At 36.1% G+C, this 22,394-nt stretch overlaps 1 protein-coding gene across 7 annotated transcripts in view; it reads left to right on the top strand.

Annotated features, from left to right (window-relative positions):
* STS (steroid sulfatase) overlaps nt 1–22,394 on the top strand; it is a 105,081-nt gene that overhangs the window by 23,661 nt on the left and 59,026 nt on the right. For all 7 annotated transcript variants that reach the window (XR_008967041.1, XM_057389914.1, XM_057389922.1 and 4 more), the window contains 2 exons: nt 871–1,294; nt 10,451–10,587. Coding sequence is in view for 6 of the 7 variants with exons in the window: in XM_057389914.1 (XP_057245897.1) it covers nt 871–1,294; nt 10,451–10,587 (561 nt within the window). In the remaining variant the exon portion in view is untranslated. The remainder of the gene's footprint in view (nt 1–870; nt 1,295–10,450; nt 10,588–22,394) is intronic.

The raw sequence follows: 22,394 nt of genomic DNA, 5'->3' as shown, positions 1-22,394 counted from the left end.
TTGTACTAAGCAATGCATAAGCATATGGTTAGAGGTTATACCTGAATCATGGAATGAATTATCYAGATACTTACCATAATCAGCATGAATGTAGATTATATTGCTATAATGCAAATCAGACTCAKTGGTTTCTTGTGTCTGACGGTGTCAAACATTTTTGCAGAATTTAGGTGATTTCCTAGTGGGACAAAGTGCTTTGAGAGATAAAATTTGACAGCAATTTACTTGTTACTGGTGTTTGCTTTTTTTATTTATATGTATGAAATATATAAATACAAAATAAACACCCACACTATATATATGTATATTTTTAGGGAGATTGGCAATTTCAGAGATTTTGCAATAATTTAAATAAATGCTTTAATAATTTTCCAATTCTTATTTCCTAATTGTTAGGGTTTTTTCTTCTTTTCTCTTTATTTCTTTTTTTAATTAGTCAAATTATTTGCTGGAAAAATTTCAGAAAAGATGTTTTATAATTCCATATTGCCTTTTCCTCTTCATACAGTTGCTGCTACAAAATACTATTTTTTATGACACCGACACATGTACAAAGGCCTAATTTCTGGAGTTAACTATGTGTTAGGGCTCTGTTGCTCTTCAGTGACCTGTTAGCCTGCTCTAAATTTAATGTTCTTCAGCAGCAGTGATGCCAAACTATTTCTAACTGAGATAAAGAGGCAGACATGAAAATAAAATTTTTGATGAAGGTGCAAAGRAAGTTTAAATAGAAAATAGTGATCCACACAATAAATGCTGGGAGCAGGGGGATATCAGTCAGACAGTGGCAGTTTCATGTTTGGAATAATGCACATTAAATGTAYGTTTGATGATTTAACTACAAAAACACTCCCTGTCCTTTCTTTGTAGGAAAGTGGCATCTTGGGATGAACTGTGAAAGCAGTAATGACTTCTGTCACCACCCCCTCAGTCATGGATTTGATTACTTTTATGGCCTTCCTGTGACCAATTTTAGAGACTGCAAACCCGGCCAAGGCAGCGTRTTTTTAAAAGGGGTTCAAAACACCCTTGTCATCCCAATCCAAATCACTGGAATCACCCTTGTGTCTCTGCTGATAGTGCAGTACATTGGCCTCCTCAAAGTACCCTTCCAGGCATTGGGTTACTGCTTGTTAATAATCACAATTTCACTTGTGGTTTTGATTTTYTTCTTCTATCATTTTCGACACTTAAACTGCTTCTTAATGAGGAACCATCAGATTATCCAGCAGCCGCTGTCCTTTGAGAATCTTACACAGAGATTGACAAAAGAAGCCATGCAGTTTATTGGGAGGTAGGTTCCTAACTGTTTTATAAGTTAATGTTGGCATTTCGCAGTGACTATACTTCTGAAAATTAGGAAAAATTGTGAGCTGGCGGGCACAAGGAATATGTCATTATGTATAGTCATTTTTTTTTTCTTTAAAAGGTGACTGAAGTGATTTTTTTAGTGGAAATGACTGTTTGGTTTCTTTCTTTCAAGTATGCAAATAGTCTCACTATAAAAAGTAAAACACTTGATTTACATGCTTCAGAAATGTTTTTCAAAAATTTTCAACTTTTTTAAGACTTTCTTTCTTAAGAATTTCATAYAACTTGAAGTATGAAAAATCTTTGGTGGTATAACTTAATTCTGTGAAAACAATGCAGCCATAGTCCGTGACTTTTCTGGAATGGGGAAATGTTCTTCATCATTGAGTTGATGCATGCATTAAAAGGCATTCATATGCCAATTTTTTTAAGATACTGGCATTTTAGATGCCTCCACTTTTATGCCACTAATTTTGAAAAAAAATTGGTTTTGAAAAGCTAGGGTGCAAACTTCTGCATCTGGGACAGAATAGCCCCAGGAGCCAGTACAAGCTGGGGGCTGACCTGCTGGGAAGTTGCTTTGTGGAGAAAGACCCCTCTSTGGGGGTCCTGGTRGACAATRAGCTGTCCATGAGCCAGCAGGGTGTCCTTGTGGCCAAGAAGGRCAGTGGGATCCTGGGGGGCATTAGGAGGAGCACTGCCAGAAGGTTTAGGCAGGTGATCCTGTCCCTCTGCTCAGCACTGGTGAGGCACATCTGGAGGGCTGTGTCCARCTCTGGGCTCAGGACAGGAGAAGCTTGGAGCTCCTGGAGCAGGTCCAGSAGAAGGCAGTAAGGATGATTAAGGGACTGGAGGATCCCTCTTATGAGGAAAGGCTGAGAGAGCTCAGCCTGTTCTCTCAAGAAGAGAAAACTGAAAGGGGGCCTCAGCAATTTACATAAGTATCTGCAAGGGGTGGTGGCAAGCAACAGAATAAGAGGCAATGAGCAGAAACTGATGCACAGGAAGTTCCACCTGAATATGAGGAAGAACATCTTTTTTTTTGTGCAGGTGTCAGTGCCCTGGAACAGTTGCCCAGAGAGGTTTTGGAGTCTCCCTTTTGGAAATACTTAAGAATCTGTCTGGACATAATCCTGTGCCATGTGCTCTGGGATGACCCTGCTTGAACAGGAGGTTGGACTGGATAACCGACTGTGGTCCCTTCCATCTTTACCCATTCTGTAATTCTGTGAAACAAACWGGTGTTTTGAAAACAATGTTTTTAATTGCCATCACATTGGGCCACCTAAACAATTTGAATTTACAAAACTATTCTAAGTCRTTGTTCATTTTTGCTAAGTTAGCTACTTTGCGATAATTGTCACCACAAGGCTTTTAATATGATTAAGTCGTAACTGTATACATTTGTATATTCTAAAGTAGAAATCAATATATTTGAATACAACGATTTAACTTCTGAAAAAAAATATGTGTAAGATTTTTCTCAACCACTTTTGATACAGGTTGCAGCATTTTTTAAAATACTAAATCAAGTAAAATCTTCCAAGATACAGAATTACTGTTATTCTGAATTTCTATTCTACATTCGTGAATTACTAAAGTATGTACTAGTAGTTACTGTGAATATGCAAATGGTGTTATTGCTGGGTGAAAACATGTGCCAAAAAATCTGAGGCTAAATTTTGTAAGTTTAATAACTGCATGCAGCAGCTGCTTCTAGCTGTTAGTGAGAAAAAGTGTTTATCTAAAATCTTGATCTCATACTACARTTTCTTTATAATTTCTATCATTATGAATATTTGATGTGGCCATCTCTACACATTATACTGAAAAAAGAATATAACAAATTTCCGTAAGTAAGTCTTCCCAACAATCAGCATTCTCATAAGTATTTATAAATTATCTGAACCATCTTTTTTTTCCTCTTGGCAGTAGAGATAAAGATGCTTTCTCAGACACATTGTAGCTAATTTAACAATGAAGTACTTTGTAGCAAACACACGAAYACACACATTTGAAAATTGTTGAGAGATTATTTGTGTAGTAACCAAGCATTTGGTGATTTTAAAGGACGCTTGAGAACATTAACTATATGTTGGTATATTCTTCCATTATTTATAAGTATGTAAAGTGCTTGTAGTGATAGTGTTTTGGGTATCTATGAATGTTTCACTGATTTCAATGCCATGACAATAAAATGATTGCCTCAAAATAGATGAGTTCAAGATGGAAATCAATGGTAGAGAACTAGTAACTCTTCTAATTTTATTAATATTTATAATGTGTACAGTGTTATCATGTGGCTTARTGTTGTTTGACCCCAGTGTTTAGAGCTGGCAAAATAATGTATCATCTAAGTCAGCATAGCTTTCTTGACCCAGCTGGAGGTAAGTGGCTTTACATCATTTGGGCACTTGGCCCCAAATGTCAGTGTAGTTTTCAGACAACYGTGACGTTAAATTGAAGTCAAGGTTAATAGCACATATTCGTAATTTACAACAAACTTCGTTACAGGAGTGCTGCAATTACAGTGAGATTTATAACCCAGATTCCTCAGAGTCAATGTAAAAATAGAGAATATCCAAACATGTTATGGTATTGAGAAGCAMTTAGGGCATTTGAGCAATTTCAGCTGTGCCCTTTAATGAATCCACGTGCAAAGTAAATGGCCATAAACCTTACTCCTGGGGATATGAGTAATTAGATTAATATTCATTGAACTGATCTGTCCCATGTATTAGTGTGAGCAACAAAATCAGTATTTGCTTTGGCACACTAGGTCTGACATTATAAAGTTCACACCTGTCAACTTCAGAGCACGAGTGCACCATTCCTTTTATGACTGATCTACTGACTTGGGCCATTTGTGGTGAATGGCCACCAAGAGGCAACCAAGTGGCAACAGCGAAGGATCACAAGATTTTTTGAAGTCACGGTCGCTTGATAGCATTCTTGTCATTCCAGTTCTTTCCGCCTTTTGGCCACATGTTTGAACATTCAATTTGTCAGTCGCCTTTTCTTTAGATGATACAGTAAGTAGCAAGCTCAGTCATATACACTGGTAATCCTTGTGCACAATTACACCAGAGTGCAAACAATCCTGACTTTGAAGAATTCAAGCTTTCTGGTCCTGAATTAAGGTTTTATCATCAAACTAAAAATCATCAGGTGTCATGTGTCTTTTAATTAGTTAAATATCTTTACAATAAATGTATGATGACGCTCCACWCTCCCACAGCACTGGTATTTCCTGTAAATCTTCATTTATGCTATAATTATAGACAATRTATATGAATATATACTAGTAATTCCACCATAAATGTTGTATCTGTGTAAGTGTATTATACTATTACCTATATTACCTCTATAAGTTCTTTAGGGTTCAGGTGATAGACTTCCAGACATTCTGTATTTTATCTACTTCTCAGTCATATTGTCAGTTTTATGACTTCTTACATGTATAAACATCAAATTCTTCAGAAGGAATAGGCAAAGAAGGAGAGACAGTGTTGTAGTTACTTCGGCCTGGTTTTTGGAGAGGTGCTATTTGTGTTTTATGTTCCTTAGTCCAGTGCRTGTGTATTACAATTTTTGTTGGTTCCTCAGTAGACTGAAAAAGAGCAAATATAATATTCAATGCCCARAAATAGCACTGGGGAAGAATGTATGCAATTACAAGTGTCAGATCTGGTGTGTGAAAGCAGATAGTAATTTAGTTGCTTACACTAATTGTAAGTGGGCAGGTCAGCTCAGTGTATGGTAATTGTAATTGCTTTTTCCCAAGAGGAAGTGTGTTTACATATYGTAAACCTATCAAAATGCTCTCTTGGTATTACAGTGTATTTGAAAGTCAAATGGATGCTAATTATTTCATGTTAAATTCAATGTGGTTGTCACTCATACATCTTCAGCATGCCCTTTAATGACCAGCTGCACAGAAAATCCAATTTTGCTAAATGCCAGAGACCGGTTTGTAACATATCAAAAATAAACAGCACAAAAGCACCGCTCTGTGATAGAGAATACATCTCTGACAAATTTCTATAGCTGACCACAATTAATAATAAAAGGATTTTAAAAAATCCTAATGAAATCAGATTTCTTGGGAACAGTATTCAAATGCAACATGCTTATATTGAAAAACTATGGTGAAGACAAATTTGAAGAATTTTCTTGCCTAGTTTTACCAGTCATATCTCATAAGCATAACTTTCAAAATTTTATTATAGCAGTTAATAGATTGTAAATTTTCTCTTTATCTATTATATTTTAGTCCTTGAAGCACCTGTTCAGCAACYGTTGCAACACCTATTCTGATTGTTTGTCATCTTCTCTAGCGGACTGTGGTTTAGTCTTTCCATATATCGCTAAGTYTTAAGATCTGGCAGTTGTCATCCCATTATGGAGTTAGAGTTCTGAAATCAAGTGTTTTTAAGAGCCCTTCAAGAATACTCCTTATAGTTTACAGCMAAATAGAAATTATAGAGAAGCATTTGTGTATCTCTGTATACATATAATGTATTTGTGCACGTGTATTAAAAAAGGGGAGTAACTTATGAACTTACAACTCTACTGGATCTTCATGCTTTTTCTCTCAGACYCTTGATTGTGCCTTTTAAACAAAAAGGTAACAGGAAGAAGGTATGAATTCATATAGGGCTTTACTAAATCTTTAGACAATTTAAGAATGATTAGGGACCTCACTAGTTCTGCGATGGAACTAGTCAACGGAACTGTCAATGGAACACTTCTAAAACAGAAGTAGATCAGTATACTGGACTCCAAAGTTTTGTAGATGAGAGGGCTCAGTAATAATTTGTACTGGATGAGAAATTTTTGTTTTTTTTCTCCATGCCTATAAAAATGTTCTTTCAGAGAGAAGAAAAAAAGGTTATATTAAAAGGAAATAAAAACATGTATGAGTTATACACCTTAAGCATTTAAATGAAGCAATGAAGGCATGACTTTGGAGCAGTCAAAGTGTCTGTTGGCCTGGAAGAATTATTTCACAAATACGTTAGTAATAAATCTTACTTTTAGTATGTACTAGAAAGAGTCAGATTTTCTATATATTTACATTTTTTCCYCTCTCTCATTACATTTTCAACACCTTTTCTGTTTCTGATAAGGTACCCCCAGGTAGTTGGGAGTTCTCTTTATGATTTTGATAAAAATTGAAAAGACACACCTGAAGGTATGTCTGAAGGTGTGTCTTTTAAAAGAGCAGACAGAAACATTCCTTCATGGATTCRCTCAGACTAACAAGAATTTTAGCACTCTTAACAGTCAGATCAAAACAAAAMCCAGCATATAGAACAAAGCTTTGATACAAGTAAGCCAAAGTTTGCCTTTTCCTCCTGCAGGAACGARAAGATTTAATGAAGTTTATTCAGCCAGTCCTGTCACAGAGAGTACTGTCTAACTATGGATCTAATTTGGAAATAGAGGGGATAAGCCCTGATAAGTTTATCCACTGTGGGGATACTAAGAACTTTTTTGGTAAAAGGAAAATTGCATAGAAGGAAAAGTTATGTTTGCATCTGCCTGTGTTAACACACTGTTTCTTCACCTAGAGTACCATGTCTAGATCTGAGGGGCTCGGCACAAGAAAGATGTGGACATCTTACAGTGGGTCCAGAGGAGGGTCAAGGAGATCATCAATGGGATGGAGCTCCTTTCCTATGAGGACAGGCTGAAAAAGCTGAGGTTGTTCAGCACAGAGAAGAGAAGGTGCAMGAGAGACCTCACTGCRGCCTTCCAGTRCCTYAAGGGAGCTTATAAAAGGAGGGAAAGGGACRTTTTATGAGGACAGRTGATGGTTTTAAACKGAAAGGGGGCAGRTTTAGATTAGGTSTTAGGAAGAAGGTMATTTCTCAGAGGGTGGTGAAGACCTGGAAAAGGTAGAGCAGTTGTAGAAGCCCCATCTCTGGAAGTGTTCAAGGATTACCTGCTGGTCACGCTGTTTATATTGAAGGCCGGGATATAGTTGGCTTTCTGGGCTGCAASCACATCATTTTGCCACCAAATGTGAAGCTTGTTGTCAGTCAACACCCACAAGTATTTCTCAGGTCCTCTCTCAATCCATTCTTGCTCCAGCCTGCATTTATGCTTGGGATCGACATGACCCAAGTACAGCCCTTTGCACTTGCCCTTGTTGAACTTCATCAGGTTCTTATGGGCTAAATTGTCCAACTTGTCCAGGCACCTCTGGGTGGGATCCCTTCCCTACAATGTGTCACCTGCACAACATCAGTGCACAGAAAAGCWAACAATTGCCCAAGGAGTTTTCAAAGCAGAAAGCATTTGGAGCAGAYTTGCAGGAAGAAAGTTAAAATACCTGTGTTTGAAGCACTAAGTCAGATTGGTTTTAATTGCTCTCTCACCCACTTTAAAGCTGTGTTTTACAGCTCAAGCCTGAGCTGAATCCTTGAGTAGTATAGACTCCTCATAATTAAAAGGAACCTGGTACTTTGCACTGCAGAGGAGTCACCAGCAATGTGTGATCCTTTCAGATTTTTCAAGATCCATTAAAAACACCCTGAAGAATATTTTATGTCAGATGCATGTATTCTCTCTGGCTACTCAATAAATTGAAAAAAAAACCAAACCTGTGTGACTCATATGTGGATAAAAAAATATCAAATCTTTTGAAACAGAGATTCTCTGTGTTTGAGCTGTGTAAAAGATAGTGGGAATACATTTCTGAAGGAKATGTTTATTTAAGTGGTTCAGGAGTGAAGCTGTTTTTGTCAAATTTCTCTCCTGCCTACTAGCTGGTATTGTCATTCCATTTTCAAGGTCACAGTAAAGGTAGGCTGTTACTATTCTTCTCAAAGAGTTTTGGCAGGAGATAAATAGCTACCTCTGATCTTTTACAAGATATTAATAGGTGAGRCACTTCTCCACCTGACAGCAAAGCTGTCAATCAAAAGCTGTCAATTTTAGTTGGAAAGAAGAGAATGATGTAGAGCCCTTCCCTATCAATCTTTGATTTTGTGACTCTTTCTGAAAGTTAGATCTTCATGTGAGTCCAACAAACAACAAACAAAACAAACTACAAAGAAGTAGAGTTCTTATATCTTGAAAATAACGTTTKTGATGGAGGCTATTGACATTACTTTTAGCAAAGCAGGTAGGCAGCTAGGAGAATGCAGTATCTCTGTGGCATTAGAACAAGGTAATTTGCATGATAACTAATTTTTGCCTGCAATGTTAGAAGTATAAAATATATTTTTGTCATGTTTTACCCTAGAATTAATTTTACCCTAAAATTAATCTCAATTCAGTGAACTGTATTTAAAGAAAAAGTCAGCAATAATCCCAGGCATTAAAAGATGCAAGTTGTAAAACAAAAATCAGCTGCCTTGCAGAAAAGTTCTCTAATGAAAGGTCAGTGTTACATTTATGTATTTATGAAATATGTAACTTCTACATATACATTTCTTTTTCTTCAACTGGTGATATTTTCAGCCTTTTTAATTGACTCAGGAATCTCTTGTTATTTGTTGCTACAATAGTGAAAAGTTCTCACATGTATGACCTTTCAAATAGCATCAAACAACTTTGTAGAAAGAGTATCTTTTATGAAAAAGTGTCTCAATTTTTTTGAATCTGCATTTTATAATACTAAAGTAATACAAGATTGATGCAAAGTATTTGTAAGAGAATTAAAATAATTCTGTGTCTAATTTCCACATAAAGAATGTTGTATTTATTCTGCTGGCGTCCTAAAAAAAAAACCAGATAAATTGTTTATGAAGAAAAAATCCCCATCAGAAATGCACTTATCAAGTGAGTAATATGTATAAAAAATTCCCATTTAGTGTTTATGTACTTCTGTATATGCCAGTAGAAAAGAAAGCTTTAATCATGCAACTTGTGTAGAAATAGGTCCAACCAAGGAAAGAGGAAAAATGGATCCTGAATATACTAGGTTAAAGTTAATTATTTTTCTTTAAGAAAGTATTGATATCAGATGAATGTCTTTTACTAAAATACTTTGTTTTAAGGTTTTAAAAGTTAGGATATTTTTGTTAATTTTAAAGGATTTTTTTTTTTTAAATGAGCATGTCTCTATCATGCCTCCCCTCCTTAAAGGGTGGATGAATCAACTGCTTGAGGATATATATGGTCCCTTTGATGTTGACGTGACTCACAGGTATTATCCACCACAGACTGGTGAGGGGAAATACAGTAAATAAAACTAAAAATAGTCCACAATTAGCAGTGTGCTTTAAGGCAGGAACCAGACAAGTTTTTTGAGTAGTGCTTTTGTGGTTCAGCTCATATTTACAATATGCATAATGTACTGCAAATGCTGTTAAGCATATAGCAGTAAATTTGGCTAGTACGGCACAATTTTAAGTAAAGTAYTATAAATAATGCATAAGGAGAAGTACTTGTTTGAGCTGTACTTTCACAGTCTGATGGAATTAATCATAAATATCGTGTTGACAGATCACATGAACAGTAAAATTCACAGGGAATCTATTTATTGCGCTCTTTCTTTTGTATCTGTGTAGGGAAGAGATTGGAGACAAGGGATGCCATTCATTACTTTGAAAAGAAAAATTTTTATATCAGTATGTACTTTGAGGTTATGTACAGCCACATGCATACACACGCAGAGCTTTAAAAGAAAAGAGATTTGATCATATATGTTAGCCCAGGATAAAGACCCTGGTCCTCATTATAGTTTAGTTAGTCAGCTTCACGTGACATTGTGGAAAAGGCAATTGTGTTTCATGTAGATACGTAGTTCTTAAGGTATGTTTTTGAACTGTATTCATGTCTTTAAATATATACTTTTAAAATAAGGAGACAGGTTTTTATGCAGAAATTGCTATATTCCTGCCTCTAAATAAGCCCTACTTCAATATATATAGCAAATAGTTAGATTTTGTCATTTATTTTAGTTCAGTAAAAGAGTGGTATTTTTACTGGGCATTYGTTTGTTGAGAATTACACTATGATCAATTACAGTATTCTTTTTCATCTTTTTTCTTGGGTTTTTTTGGTATTTGTGTTTGGGGGGATGGGGAGCAATTTAAAAAAAAATATTGGTAGAAAGATTTCTTTGTAGAAATTTTATTATAAAATATACTAAGAGTTTGTGGTTTTGGTTTGGTTTGTTTTTCAGGAACACTGATGCACCATTTCTTCTTGTCCTGTCTTATCTTCATGTCCATACTGCTCTATATGCTTCAGAACATTTCAGAGGAAAGAGCAATCATGGTTTATATGGTGATGCAGTGGAGGAAATGGACTGGAGTGTAGGTATGTTACATGTGCCTCTAACAGCAGTGGAGGTGATTCATGATGACCTTTGTTCATGTTCACCAAATTCAGACCAGCAATTTGTATGTGTGCAGTATATCTGTCATACTTGTCCTTTCTACTTTCATCAACAAAGCACAATAATCTGAGTGTTTGCAATATTTGCTTTATTGCCAGATTTATTATGTCCTACAAAAAGCCCATTCCCTTCTTTGACTATGAAGGTGCAGCATGGATTTAGCAGAGAAAATAGTGAAATCCAACCCTCTGAGCTTCTGGGTKCCATCTGGCCTGTCCAGGTTATCCTTATAAAACAGTATATGCCAAAAGTGACCATATGATATTAGTATCAAAATATTTTCAAATGAAGTGACTGTAATATGTATTGTTGGCAAAAGTAATTTCCTAATAACTTCAGTGAATTCTCTGCGTTACTGAAATCACTAAGGTGAGATACACTTCAGTTTATGAAGTCAGAACCAATGATTTTACTTTTAAAGCCTTCCATGATCTCTGAAGCTGGAGAGCAACTATTCTTTCCATCTTTCAACAGGCTTCCTATATCTTTAGATGTATTCAAGTGTTTCTCTGATTCCAGAGATAATCACCCGTGGAAACAATTATAGTTTACATTGGTAAATAATCATATTTTAGAATAGCGGTACTCTAAGAGCTGAAGATGATTTTACAACCCTCTTTCCTTTATACCCCAAGTTACTTCTGTTCTCAGTACAAGGCTGTGCAAATTGGCTTTCTTTAGGAAAGCTTCCTTGCTAAGTTGCTATAAATAGATATTTAGCTTTGGTACATACATAAATTATGCCAGCATGTGCAGTTTAATGTGTATTTCTTGGCATATTTTTCATCAAAGTCTAGTTGCAGAAACAGTGGGTAAAAGGCAGCATAGCATACTTAGTGATTTGTAATGTATTTGCAAGAACGGGGAAAACCTTTGTAGGAAACTGCAATGTGCTTAGGAAGGGTTTTCAATGTAAGAGGCAACAGAATCATACTGTTTTTTAAAATCAGGTTTTGTAAAGAGAGAGCAGGTTTTATTCCAGTTCTATCAACCCTGAATCTTTACATGGCCACTAATGATAGTGGCCTATCAGTGGCCACTGGAATTTGGTCAAGTTAGCACTTGCATTAGATAAAAGAATGTATGTGTTATCATTTTTGTTTACATCCACATTGTAGCAATCTACTGAGCATTAGCCATTTTTACTGTCTGTGTTTGATTTTACTTTTTCTGTTGTGCAGATTTTAGTTTGTTCCAGTCTGATTGGTCATTTGCTACATTTTGCTGTTTCCTTGCTGCCCCAGAGAGCCTCTCGAGGGTTTAAACAGCAAGTTGGAAAGTAGGGCAGCTGACATGCTGCTGGTTCAGGCTATTTAGTGATGCAGAGGTGGAAACAGATTGAAAACCACTGCTCTTGTCCAGAATGACCACAGCCTCATAGGAGATATGTCAAACAAAACCAAACTTTAGAACAGAATGCTATTTTAAAAGCTTGGGATAAATCAGAGATACAAATTTAGTTGTGATACTATAGGAATTTAGAACAAACTTGGTGGAAATACACACTATTCCTCACATATTGTCCTTTCCTGCTCCTTAAAGGGAGGGACAGTAGAGCTAGCTTAATCAGGAAACTGTGGATGCAACTGATTTACTAACTAATTTTAAGATCTGGGTTGTTTTCTTTTTTCATTTGGGGTCTGGTTAGTCAGTTTTGTTTATGTCTTGTAAGATTTTGCTTATGAGAGATGGCATATTTGCTCCAGGAAGTAGAAAATGCCTTTAATTCCTCTGCTACTTTGTCCTCCATTATTAGCATGATGAAGAAAAATTATGGCTGTCATTTACAAATGAATGTGAAGGAATAATACAGCTTTTTTTTTCTTTTTTCTTTTTTTTCAGTTGAATAGAGTACTTAATTCCATTAACCTCTGCTGAAAATTCCAGTCTTAATGCATCAGCTATGTCAGAAAAAGTAGATAGGTTCACTCTACTGCTGATGTCGGTAATCAGTATGTTCTTGGAAATGCCTCTGAAGGTGTTACAGTAGAAAAGCTTTTTAAAAAGGCTTGTCTAGAAAAGATGAAAAGTGAATACTTTCAGAAATTGAGGTTTTATCATTCACTAGACAGAAGTTAGTATTTATGCAGAGATCAATGTAACTTGCAAAAGCAATAAGAACAAAATAGCACAGCTATAACAATTGGCTGCAAGACTTTCTAAATAAAGACACACAGCACAGAAGAAAAAAAATGAGTGCATAGAAAACTACATTATAGTACAACATCAGAAATCTTTGACCTTTGGTAGGAAAAATATACCAACTCTAACTCAGTTCTAACTCAGCTCTAGCTCAGTATGTTTTTTGCTGGCTGAAACATGTTGTGGAAGACCCTTGTGGATGACTTAAAAAAAAAGAGTAGAAAAGAGCAAAAGGTGTAGGTAGAAGTTAGAACTGACAGATGCCAGTGGTGAAAAAGACATTAAAATTGAACCAYGAAAAGCAACTGAAATACTGTTCCTCATTTGAGGAATCAGAGGGAATCAGAAAGACTTTAGGTGCCATTTTCAAGAGGGAAAGCAATAGCCTTTCTCGTAAGATGGAGAAGTCCACTGAAGACTCAGAATTCTAAATACAAAACAATCCTATTTTATTTGTTTATTTATTGGTAATCAATACCAAATTGGACAATTACTCAATTGTAAAGCAATCTTCATACTAGGAAGAGAAAACCCCGAAGACCCATGGATAAAATGCTTCTTTGAATATTTCATGTTTGTGACTTGTTAAACCAATACTGAAAAGTATGATTACAATCCACRTCAAAAATCCAAAATACAAAGCCTCTTGATAAGCTTTGGGACCATGTATGTCTATTCCTTTTGCATAGTGATGTGYGTGTAGCAGAATTCAGGGTTGAAAGCATTCACAGTTGCAATGTCACTGCATGTGACATGCCTTAGAGAATTATTCTCTGGCTAATAACATTAATTTTCTTTCAATGTAGGCTAAGCACCTTATTARTGCTATTAATTATAATTCATATGAGAGCAGATGAAATAATCTTACAGTCTAAAAATGGAAAAAGAAATGATGAATGAATCAATGAATGAGCTATCATCCTATTCTTCCTCTCTTCCCTTCTTTTATTCCTTCATTCTTGATTGAGTACAGGAAGAAAAATGGATATGTTCAGAAATTGTTTTTGATGTAAATTGCATTACACTAATTTAATCCAAAACAGATCACTGCAAAGGGTTTTGGAGCCCCCTGTAGACTTGCAAGCAAGCTGTATGAAGGCACTCTAATCCAACACTACTTTTGCAAATGGCCATTTATTGTTCTGTTAGCAGTAACAGAACTGCATATCAGGTCTTCCTTTCTAGGGTGATCACAACTGAAAGGCTTAGATGTGAAAATGTGTCAGAAATTGTAGACTGRCACAGGCTAGCTAACTGTAAAATGGGGGTCTTGTCTGGATATCTTTATTATGTGAATGCCCTGAATGTTGAAAAACTTAACTGCCTCTCTGCTGTGATCTTTTGAGTCAGGATCAAGTTAACATTACAAGAAAATATTACCGTCATCTGATGTTAGTTAATTAGAAGAAAATAAGAGGAAAGGAAAGGAAATAAATCCCATAGCATCTTACATGTAAATTTTGTTTGAAATATCTTGAAATATACAAAGGAAGAGTATAGCTCGATATGCTCCCCAGCGCAATGGAGAGCTACTGAACAATGTCCAGCAAAGGGTTACAAGAGAGATTAGAGCATTTGGGAGAAAAAGCTGGGAGAGCTGCGACTGAAGCCCTATTCAGCCTGGAGCAGAGTGTATCTTAGTGACCTGTRTAAAYACCTGAAGGGAGAGTGCAAAKAGRTTGGGCCCAGGCTCTTTTTATTSGTRTCCAGTGGCAAGAAGCAAGGGCTCAAACTGAAATGTGGGAGGTTTCCTCTAAATATCAGGGGAAACCTTTCTGCTCTGAGAATGATCAAACACAAACACAGGTTGCCATAGAGGTGGTGGGGTCTGGACATGGCCCAGGGCTCCAAGTGGCCCTGTTTTAGCAGCGGGCTTGGGCAAGACAACTTCCAGTATTTCCTTCCAGCATCAATCATTGGGAGATGCTGGAGAAAACAGAAAAAGCTGTTCACTAAAGTCAAATCATATTTGAAAAAAAATCAAATACAACCTTTAAAAATCAGTCTAGAGGAACAAAGGAACTCTGAAGCAAACAGAAACAAAGTACTATCACGATACTCTCTTCCTCTTCTCTKCCTTAGTGTGATTTCACCTGGAATAATGCATCCAGATCCTGAGAAGAGCCACAGAAATGGTCAGAGGTCTGGAAAAATTYTCCTCTGAAGAAAAGCTGAAAGCTCAGAGGTTCTTTAGGTTGGAGTGCTGAGATTGTTTAGCCTGGGGAAGGAAAGGCTCCTGGGAGATGTCATTGCTGCCTTTCAGTATATAAAGAGGRCCTATAAWAAAGGTGGAGAGGGACTTGTTGCCAGCGCCTGTATTGACAGGAGAATGTTTTAAACTGAAAGAGGGCAGGTTTAGGTCAGCTGTTAGGAAGTAATTATGGTGAGAGCACTGAGACCCTGGACTGGCTTTCCCAGAGAAGCTGTGGATGCCCCATCATTGGTAGTGTTCAGGGTCAGATTGTACAGGGCCCTGGGAAACCTGACCTAGTTGTGGCAGGGAGGTTGGACTAGATGGGCTTTGAAGGTCCCTTCCAACCCAAACCATTTTGTGATTCCATATTACTATCGTGACTGACAAACTTTGAGGATGCTAATGACCTCTTAAATAGATTTTCCTTACAAGAAAATAATGATCCATAACCTTCTTTTTTTTTTTTTTTTTTTTTTAAACTTAAAGTAACTATGTAACAAAATCTTAGATATCTGAAGAAATGGAACCTTACATGAGGAACATTTTTGACTTGTATCATTTGTGATACACTGCAACACAACTTTCTGAGGCAATATATGGCCTATGCTGAAATACAGCAAGGCAGATGTAAAGTATACTTCACCGAGGAAAGGCAGCTGTGGTCCAGTCTAGTAAGACTAACTGAAAGTCAGATGACTTTTCACACTGTTTTTGTTTGTTTCCACTGTTGTCATGATTAAGAATGTTCTAAAAATATATATCTTCATATAGCACTTTCAAAGAGGAAGAGAAGCTCCACCAATCCAGCTCCAGACTTTTGTGAAAAGCATCTAATTTATTTATTCCCTAATGAGATTTCCTAGTGCTGTAAAAGAGATTGTATCAATAATATGGTCAGGATTAGGCTGTGGCTCCTAATACCTGATGATGAACACTAAATTCTTATATGCCTTTCATCTGATGAATTTGTGCATGTTTAAATAGTTAATATTCTAAGTATGTGAACTTGATCATGTCCTCTGCTTTTAATCTTTATTCTACGCTGAAATGACATGAATAAAGAGTCTAAGTGGAAACCATTCCATTTTAATGTAAACTTTTTTAATTACCCATGTGGCATTTTTATCTGTTTTAGTAATCGAAGTACCACCACTTCATTAACAGATAGGAGAATGCTTTCAGAAGCAAAACAAAAGTTATTTTGGAAATTTTTAATATATTTAAGAGGCATAGAACTAAATTATGCTCACAAGACTCTGAAGAATTCTTGCTTTGATGAAAGTAACACAGTAACACGSTCACAAAGCAAAGAGAAAAAGAAGTAATTTTTTTTCTCATTTTAAAGTAAATGTTTTAAACTTACAAGCCTTCAAGCTCTTAAGATTGACTTCTTAGTTTAATTACAAAGTCATTAAAATTTAATTTTAATATTTATTTTAAGCTAATTTYACCTGAACTAACATTCCTAGAGGTTGAGTATTTGGGGTTTCTTCAGGGTTTTGGTATTTTTTTTAATGTCCATTCTAATACTGAACAGTAACTATACTCTTTCTGGTGAACAGCATAGTATTGCTGAATTTCATCAGAAATCAGTATTTCTTCTTTTACATATAATTGTTAGTGGTTGTTATTTTGCATTCTCGTATCTTTGTATCACTTTGCAGTGTTTATGTACTTTGAACCTCTATTCTAAAAGGAACAACATAAAAATGTACCACAAATCTTCTGAGAGCTCTGAATTATACTAAAAGTCAAAATAATAATGAATAATAATATGACAGCAAAAAAAAAAAAAAGAGTAAATTCCTATTGCTTTGAGAAAAAAAATGAATGTGCTATCCTTATTTTTTTTCCAAGAAAAAATCCTGTACACAAATATAAGTGTAAGTTATCATGGCTTTTCACCTGATGTAGTCATTTGTACAGGGCAACATCGATTTAAAAGATAAGCRAAGCAGAATGATGCCACATGATCAGAAGCAGCAGATAAGCACTGATCTTATCCAGCTACTGTGAATGTGRCATAATGTTGGCTAAGCCTGAAATCTTACAGATAGAATTAAAAATCTGGAAAGGGATGCCTSATGGTGCATTCCTTGACCTTGCTTTTCTGAATGTTTACTGGTATACATCTAAAATCTAAAAGGTTTAATATTAAGCTGTTTTAGTTATCATAAAGGATGTTCAGCCAGCACCTCTGAGGAAAAAGGCATTCAGTCAATACAGGCACTCTGTGACTGGGATAGAATTTTCCCACCCTGTCTTTCCATTCTGCTCTTATCCCTGCATTAAGAGACTGTTTCTTCAGCTAAGACAGTAGTTAAGCTCTTGAAGCATATTCACTCTTTAATTCACATCTGGGAAAATTGTCAATATGGATGCAGACTAAAGACATTTGTGGTTCTGCCTATTATGATAGGGATGCTTTCCAGTTGCAATCTGTTCTAAAACCCAAACCCATTTCATATGTCACTAAGCAGCAATGACTTTCAGTCACTACTGAATGGGACCAAATTTAAAAGGTGACTAAGTGATGAAAGACTCCCATTTCCACTATGATAAGCCTCCTGATCTACCTAATCCTCCCTGAGTACTTCCTTTTTCTCTATCACACCTTTGTACACATCAAAGCTCTTTCTCAGAACATTATTTACAAGATTATGAGGCACATCCTAAGTAGCCATTTCTGTAGTACTTTTTAATCAGTCAGGTTCAAATAATGTCTTAGTACTCCAGGATGGAAAAATTCAGTGTAATGCAGTTTGTGGTAGTAGTGCTGTGTGGTTCAAAATTTGCTGCCAGCTGCTGAAGAGATTTCATTTGCATCTGATGTTGCAGAAGTTAAACTGTCAGCACAAGATGTGATAGTGTGTTGTGCATTTTTCTTTACAAAAATGTACTCATGTAACGTTCAAGAATTTAAAAGCTTTCTGCTAGTTATAAAACTCTTCAAATTTAGTCTAATACAAAGCCAGTGAAATGACATCTAACATTGTATTAGATCAAAATGCTGTAATCACTGAAAAAAAAAATTACTCTTAGACAAGCTAATTTCCATTAGTAAGAGAAAACTCAAAGCTTGATTTTAGATAAACTAGAAATAGAGAATCCTGATGAGTCCAAACAATGAGGATGTAACCAAGGAGGATAGRAAGTTCTCCAATGAAATGTCCTACCAACCTTTTTTTTAACCTTTGTCCCTGTAGTTTGTTTTTAGATGTAAATGGTGTGTTTGGATTTTGCTCCTTGGTTAAGGTAGGCAGGGAAAACAATTACCAGTGGGATTAAGAACAAAGCAAAGATTTAAGCCAAAATTGACCTATGKTAATACAGTGATTTCTGTGCATACTCAGATGAAGTCTGCAATGAGGAAACAGAATGGGGCTAACTTTATTCAAATTGTAGATAATCTCCAAAATACAGACTGGAACAACAATTTTAAGGAAGCTGCTAAAGGTTTCCTTGTCAAGTTTATTTGCATAACAACCTTTTTAGCACAGATACTGTGAAGCTTTGAAGAAAAATTACATGTGCACTGTCCTAGAAAAGCTCCACAGGAATTTACTAAGTCATCCAGAACAAGGGATCAGGATGATAGACTTGGTTTGGTGAAAATGTCACTGCTGTCAACCTTTAACCTTTGGCCCTGAATTAAGGACATTATTTTTGCCATCCTTTTTCTTCAATACTTGGACACTGAATATCTGTGTAGGTATTTATAGAGCTTATAATCAAGGTTTTATAAAGAATGTGACTTAAGCTAGTAGGATAAGGACRTTGCTAGCAGTAGTTGCATCTCTATGAAAGAAGCCTAGACATGAAACTAAGGAACAGCGAAACTGAAAATATCAAGGATTTTTAAACTGGATGCTTACACCTTCTCATCCACGCCTCTTCCTTGTACCTTAATGGTTTTGTAGTGGATTACCCATTACCTTAATGTAGCTGAAACAGCCCATAAATTATACAAACATGCAGAGGCATAAGYGAACATTTTAAGTCTATGAAGTCAAGTACTCAAAGACAGAAAAAAATCAATCTTCCTGTGCTTGTGTCTTATGGTACAGTTTTTTAGCATATGTTTACATGCCATTTCTTTTCCCCTTGGAATCCTGTCTCCTCATCACAGAGTGACTTCTTAATGAGCAGCTTCTCAACAGTAGGTGTATTCCTCATTGTTAAATATGAACTCTCATGTTTTATTTAACATGCTCTATTGAAGTTCTGGTTTCAAGACGGATTCTTTGACATCTCTCATCTCTTCTGTGTCAGTACTTTGCTACAGTAGAACAGATTTGCAAATAAGCATTTTCACAAAGTCTTTGTAAGGTAGGGGAGTCTCATTAAWCTGTTTCCCAGAAGAAAAACTGAGACACAGAGATGATGTTCAGTTTTACCTACTGAGATATWACTGTTGCTAGTCACCCACTAATCCAGATCTGGATCTGTAGTAAAGCATTAAGGTCTTTAATTCAGCTGGCAWGGGGTTTGGGAAGGGGGAAAGATAAGTAATTTCTTTTTTCACGGTCTTGAGCCATGTTGGAGGCTGGAAATGGGAAATGGTGAGAATGTGCACCTGGATTCGGGAACTCATGTTTTCTTCTGGTCCTGGGGATTAAGTGGTATTTTTAAAGGATAATTAAATATCTTTGCCAACATATGAACCATGAKGATATGAACAGTTTCTGTGATGACTCAGGGAATGTCTTCCAGCCTTTCACCATTTTTTCATAGCTGGCTGCATATGAATTAGATATAGAGAAAACTCTAAAACTGATCATATGCATTTCCATTTCAGTGATGATACCGAGAATATTAGAGATTCTTTTAAAATAATCCATGATGTTTTTAAAGAAAAGCATGAAACTTTTTCATGCTTCTTTTGAAATCTGTTAATTGTTTTGAGACTACTGCTTAAAAAAAGGTGAACTAAATCTGAGTGAAAGCAGTAATCATGCAATAAAGCTTATGACAGTATTGATTCTGTGTTGTTTATCAACAGACTGGTTTCTGTTAGTGAATTTCCATGCAGAAATTTCACACTGCTGAATCACAAGGCTCAAAATCCAGGTGGTAATAAGCTCTTATTGATGAGGTTGGTAGAACTGCCTTTTTATTGACTCTGGCTGGTAATTTTTCAGTGGTACATTTGACTGCTAAAATAACCACACTGTGTCATAGGTAGGGTGGTAATATTACTAAAGATCATTATTTTTCTAAAAACCCCAGTTCTTTATATTGCATCAAAGAAAGCTTTTTATTGCTTTCTGTATRATAATGAAATAGAATAATGAGATAAATAATGAATTTTTTAGGGCTAGGGAAAACAGTAAGGGTACAGTGATTAGTGAAAGGCATGCTGTTAAAGTGGTAATTTTACTCTKCAGTTTTTTCCCATACCATTTGATTGTAAAGAAATGCATTTACATTTCAATTTAGGGTGCTGTTTAAGAAAAACTGATAGTGAATCTTTATTTTTCTTTCCTATAATTCTTTTTAATACTGATGTTTGCAGGGTGAAGGTTGTATGTTTCATTTACTGTACTCTGGGTATTTTTTATTAGTTTGAATGCTTTCTTTTTGTTTTTGCTTTCTTTTGGCTTGGCTTTGTATACACACTTCTATTTTTAAATCATTCGCTCTCTCTACCCATGAAACTTTCTTTATAACATTTCCTCATCAAGAGCACATTGCAGTAACCCTGAGAACACTGAACTGATTTTATGTTATAGTAGTGAGCTCAATATCCAAAAGAACACCTGACCCCTAAGGGCTGAGTTGCTTACTTGGGATGAGGAAAGAAAATCTCCAGAATAATCAAATTCTTGCCTTAGACCAGCATGAAGTTATATTCCACAGCTTCAGTGGATCTTATGATACCACAAGAGGGAAGGCAGAGCATCCTTCTCTCCCTTATCTCCTATCTCCTAGCCAGCTTCCAGAGAAAGAAGGAGAAAGAGGAGAAGAGAAGAATCTTCCTTTTTCAGCAAGTGCCCTTTTAGCAAACTACTGGATGGACTCATCTATAATGTCACACTTATTTTGCCTGCAATTAAGTGTGATTAACTTAGGTCCTGCCGTTTACATGGTTTTATAGTACTGTTGCTATTTCTCTCTTATGAGGACAAAGGATTTTGGCTCTTTAGGCTCTTGTATTTCAGTGGATGAGATAGTTGGGGGTTAGAAATTGAATTTATTTTCATTTCTGAATCATACTAGAATTTAAAAACAAAGCTGGCAACAAGAAATAATACAAATGTAACAACTTTAATCTTAACAAATGGCCTAGCCCAGACAAGCAGTATGAATTTTGTCTTCCTGTGAATCCAGTGATAACTTCATGTCAGATGTTTGTAATAAATTAATAGCTCAGAATGCCTCCGTAATTCTAGTAAAGATAGGAAGATACTAGATATGGTAATGCGAAAAGTATAGCCAATGCATAGTATTTCAAYGTATAAAGGTAGCAAAGTGCTTCTAATCCAGGGTTCAGTTGATTTTGACATCACAAAATCACAGAACAAGCATAAAGCAAGTTATAAATTAATACTTTTTTATTTGTCTGTAATTCAAACACGTATAATATATCCTTTTAAATTGACAAATGAAAAATGGAACATGAACYAACAGTGTGAATTTGCAGCCCAGAAAGCCAACCATGTCCCAGGTGCATCTAACGCAGTGTGACCAGCAGGTTACAGGTGATCAGTTTGCCCCACTACTCTGCMCTTGGTAAATCCCAGCAGGAGTGCTGCATCCAGCTTTAGGGTCCTCAGCACAGGAGAGGTGTGGGCCTCGTAGGGCTGGCCCAGAGGATGTGTGTGAAGATCATGAGAAGCCTGGAGCACCTGTCCTGTGACAACAGACTGAGAGAGCTGGTCTTGTTCAACCTGGAGAAGAGAAGGCTCTAGTGAGACCTTATTGCAGCCTTTCAATATAGAAAGGGAATAAATTATAAGAAAGACAGGAGAAAGACTTGTTAGCAGCACTTGTARTGACAGGACAAGGGACAAAAGATTTAAACAGCAAAAGGGTAGATTTAGATTGGACATTGGGAAGAAATTTYAGATGATGAGGRTGGTCAGACACTGGAACAGGTTGCCTAAAAAGGCTGTTGATACTGCATCATTGGAARTGTTCAAAGCCAGATTCTGAGTGACCTATTGACAGATGTCCCTTCTTATGGCAGGGAAGTTGGACTGTCTGCTTTTTTGAAGGCCCCTCCCAAACCAATGTTGGGACAGAGTGAGACATAATATAGCCAGCACATCCTACAGAACAAGGTTTGAAAATCTTAGCAGGATGTTATGAACAAAGTGCTGCTATGATTTCTTTTACTAGTATTTTTTTAAATAAGGCACAAAATTGGAAGTTGTTCTTAAAAAAAAAAAA

Source organism: Malurus melanocephalus, unplaced genomic scaffold (assembly GCF_030028575.1).
Source record: "Malurus melanocephalus ecotype Western Australia unplaced genomic scaffold, MMel_1.1 scaffold_1, whole genome shotgun sequence".
NCBI classification, from domain to species: domain Eukaryota; kingdom Metazoa; phylum Chordata; class Aves; order Passeriformes; family Maluridae; genus Malurus; species Malurus melanocephalus.
This window is presented reverse-complemented; position numbering and strand designations above follow the sequence as displayed.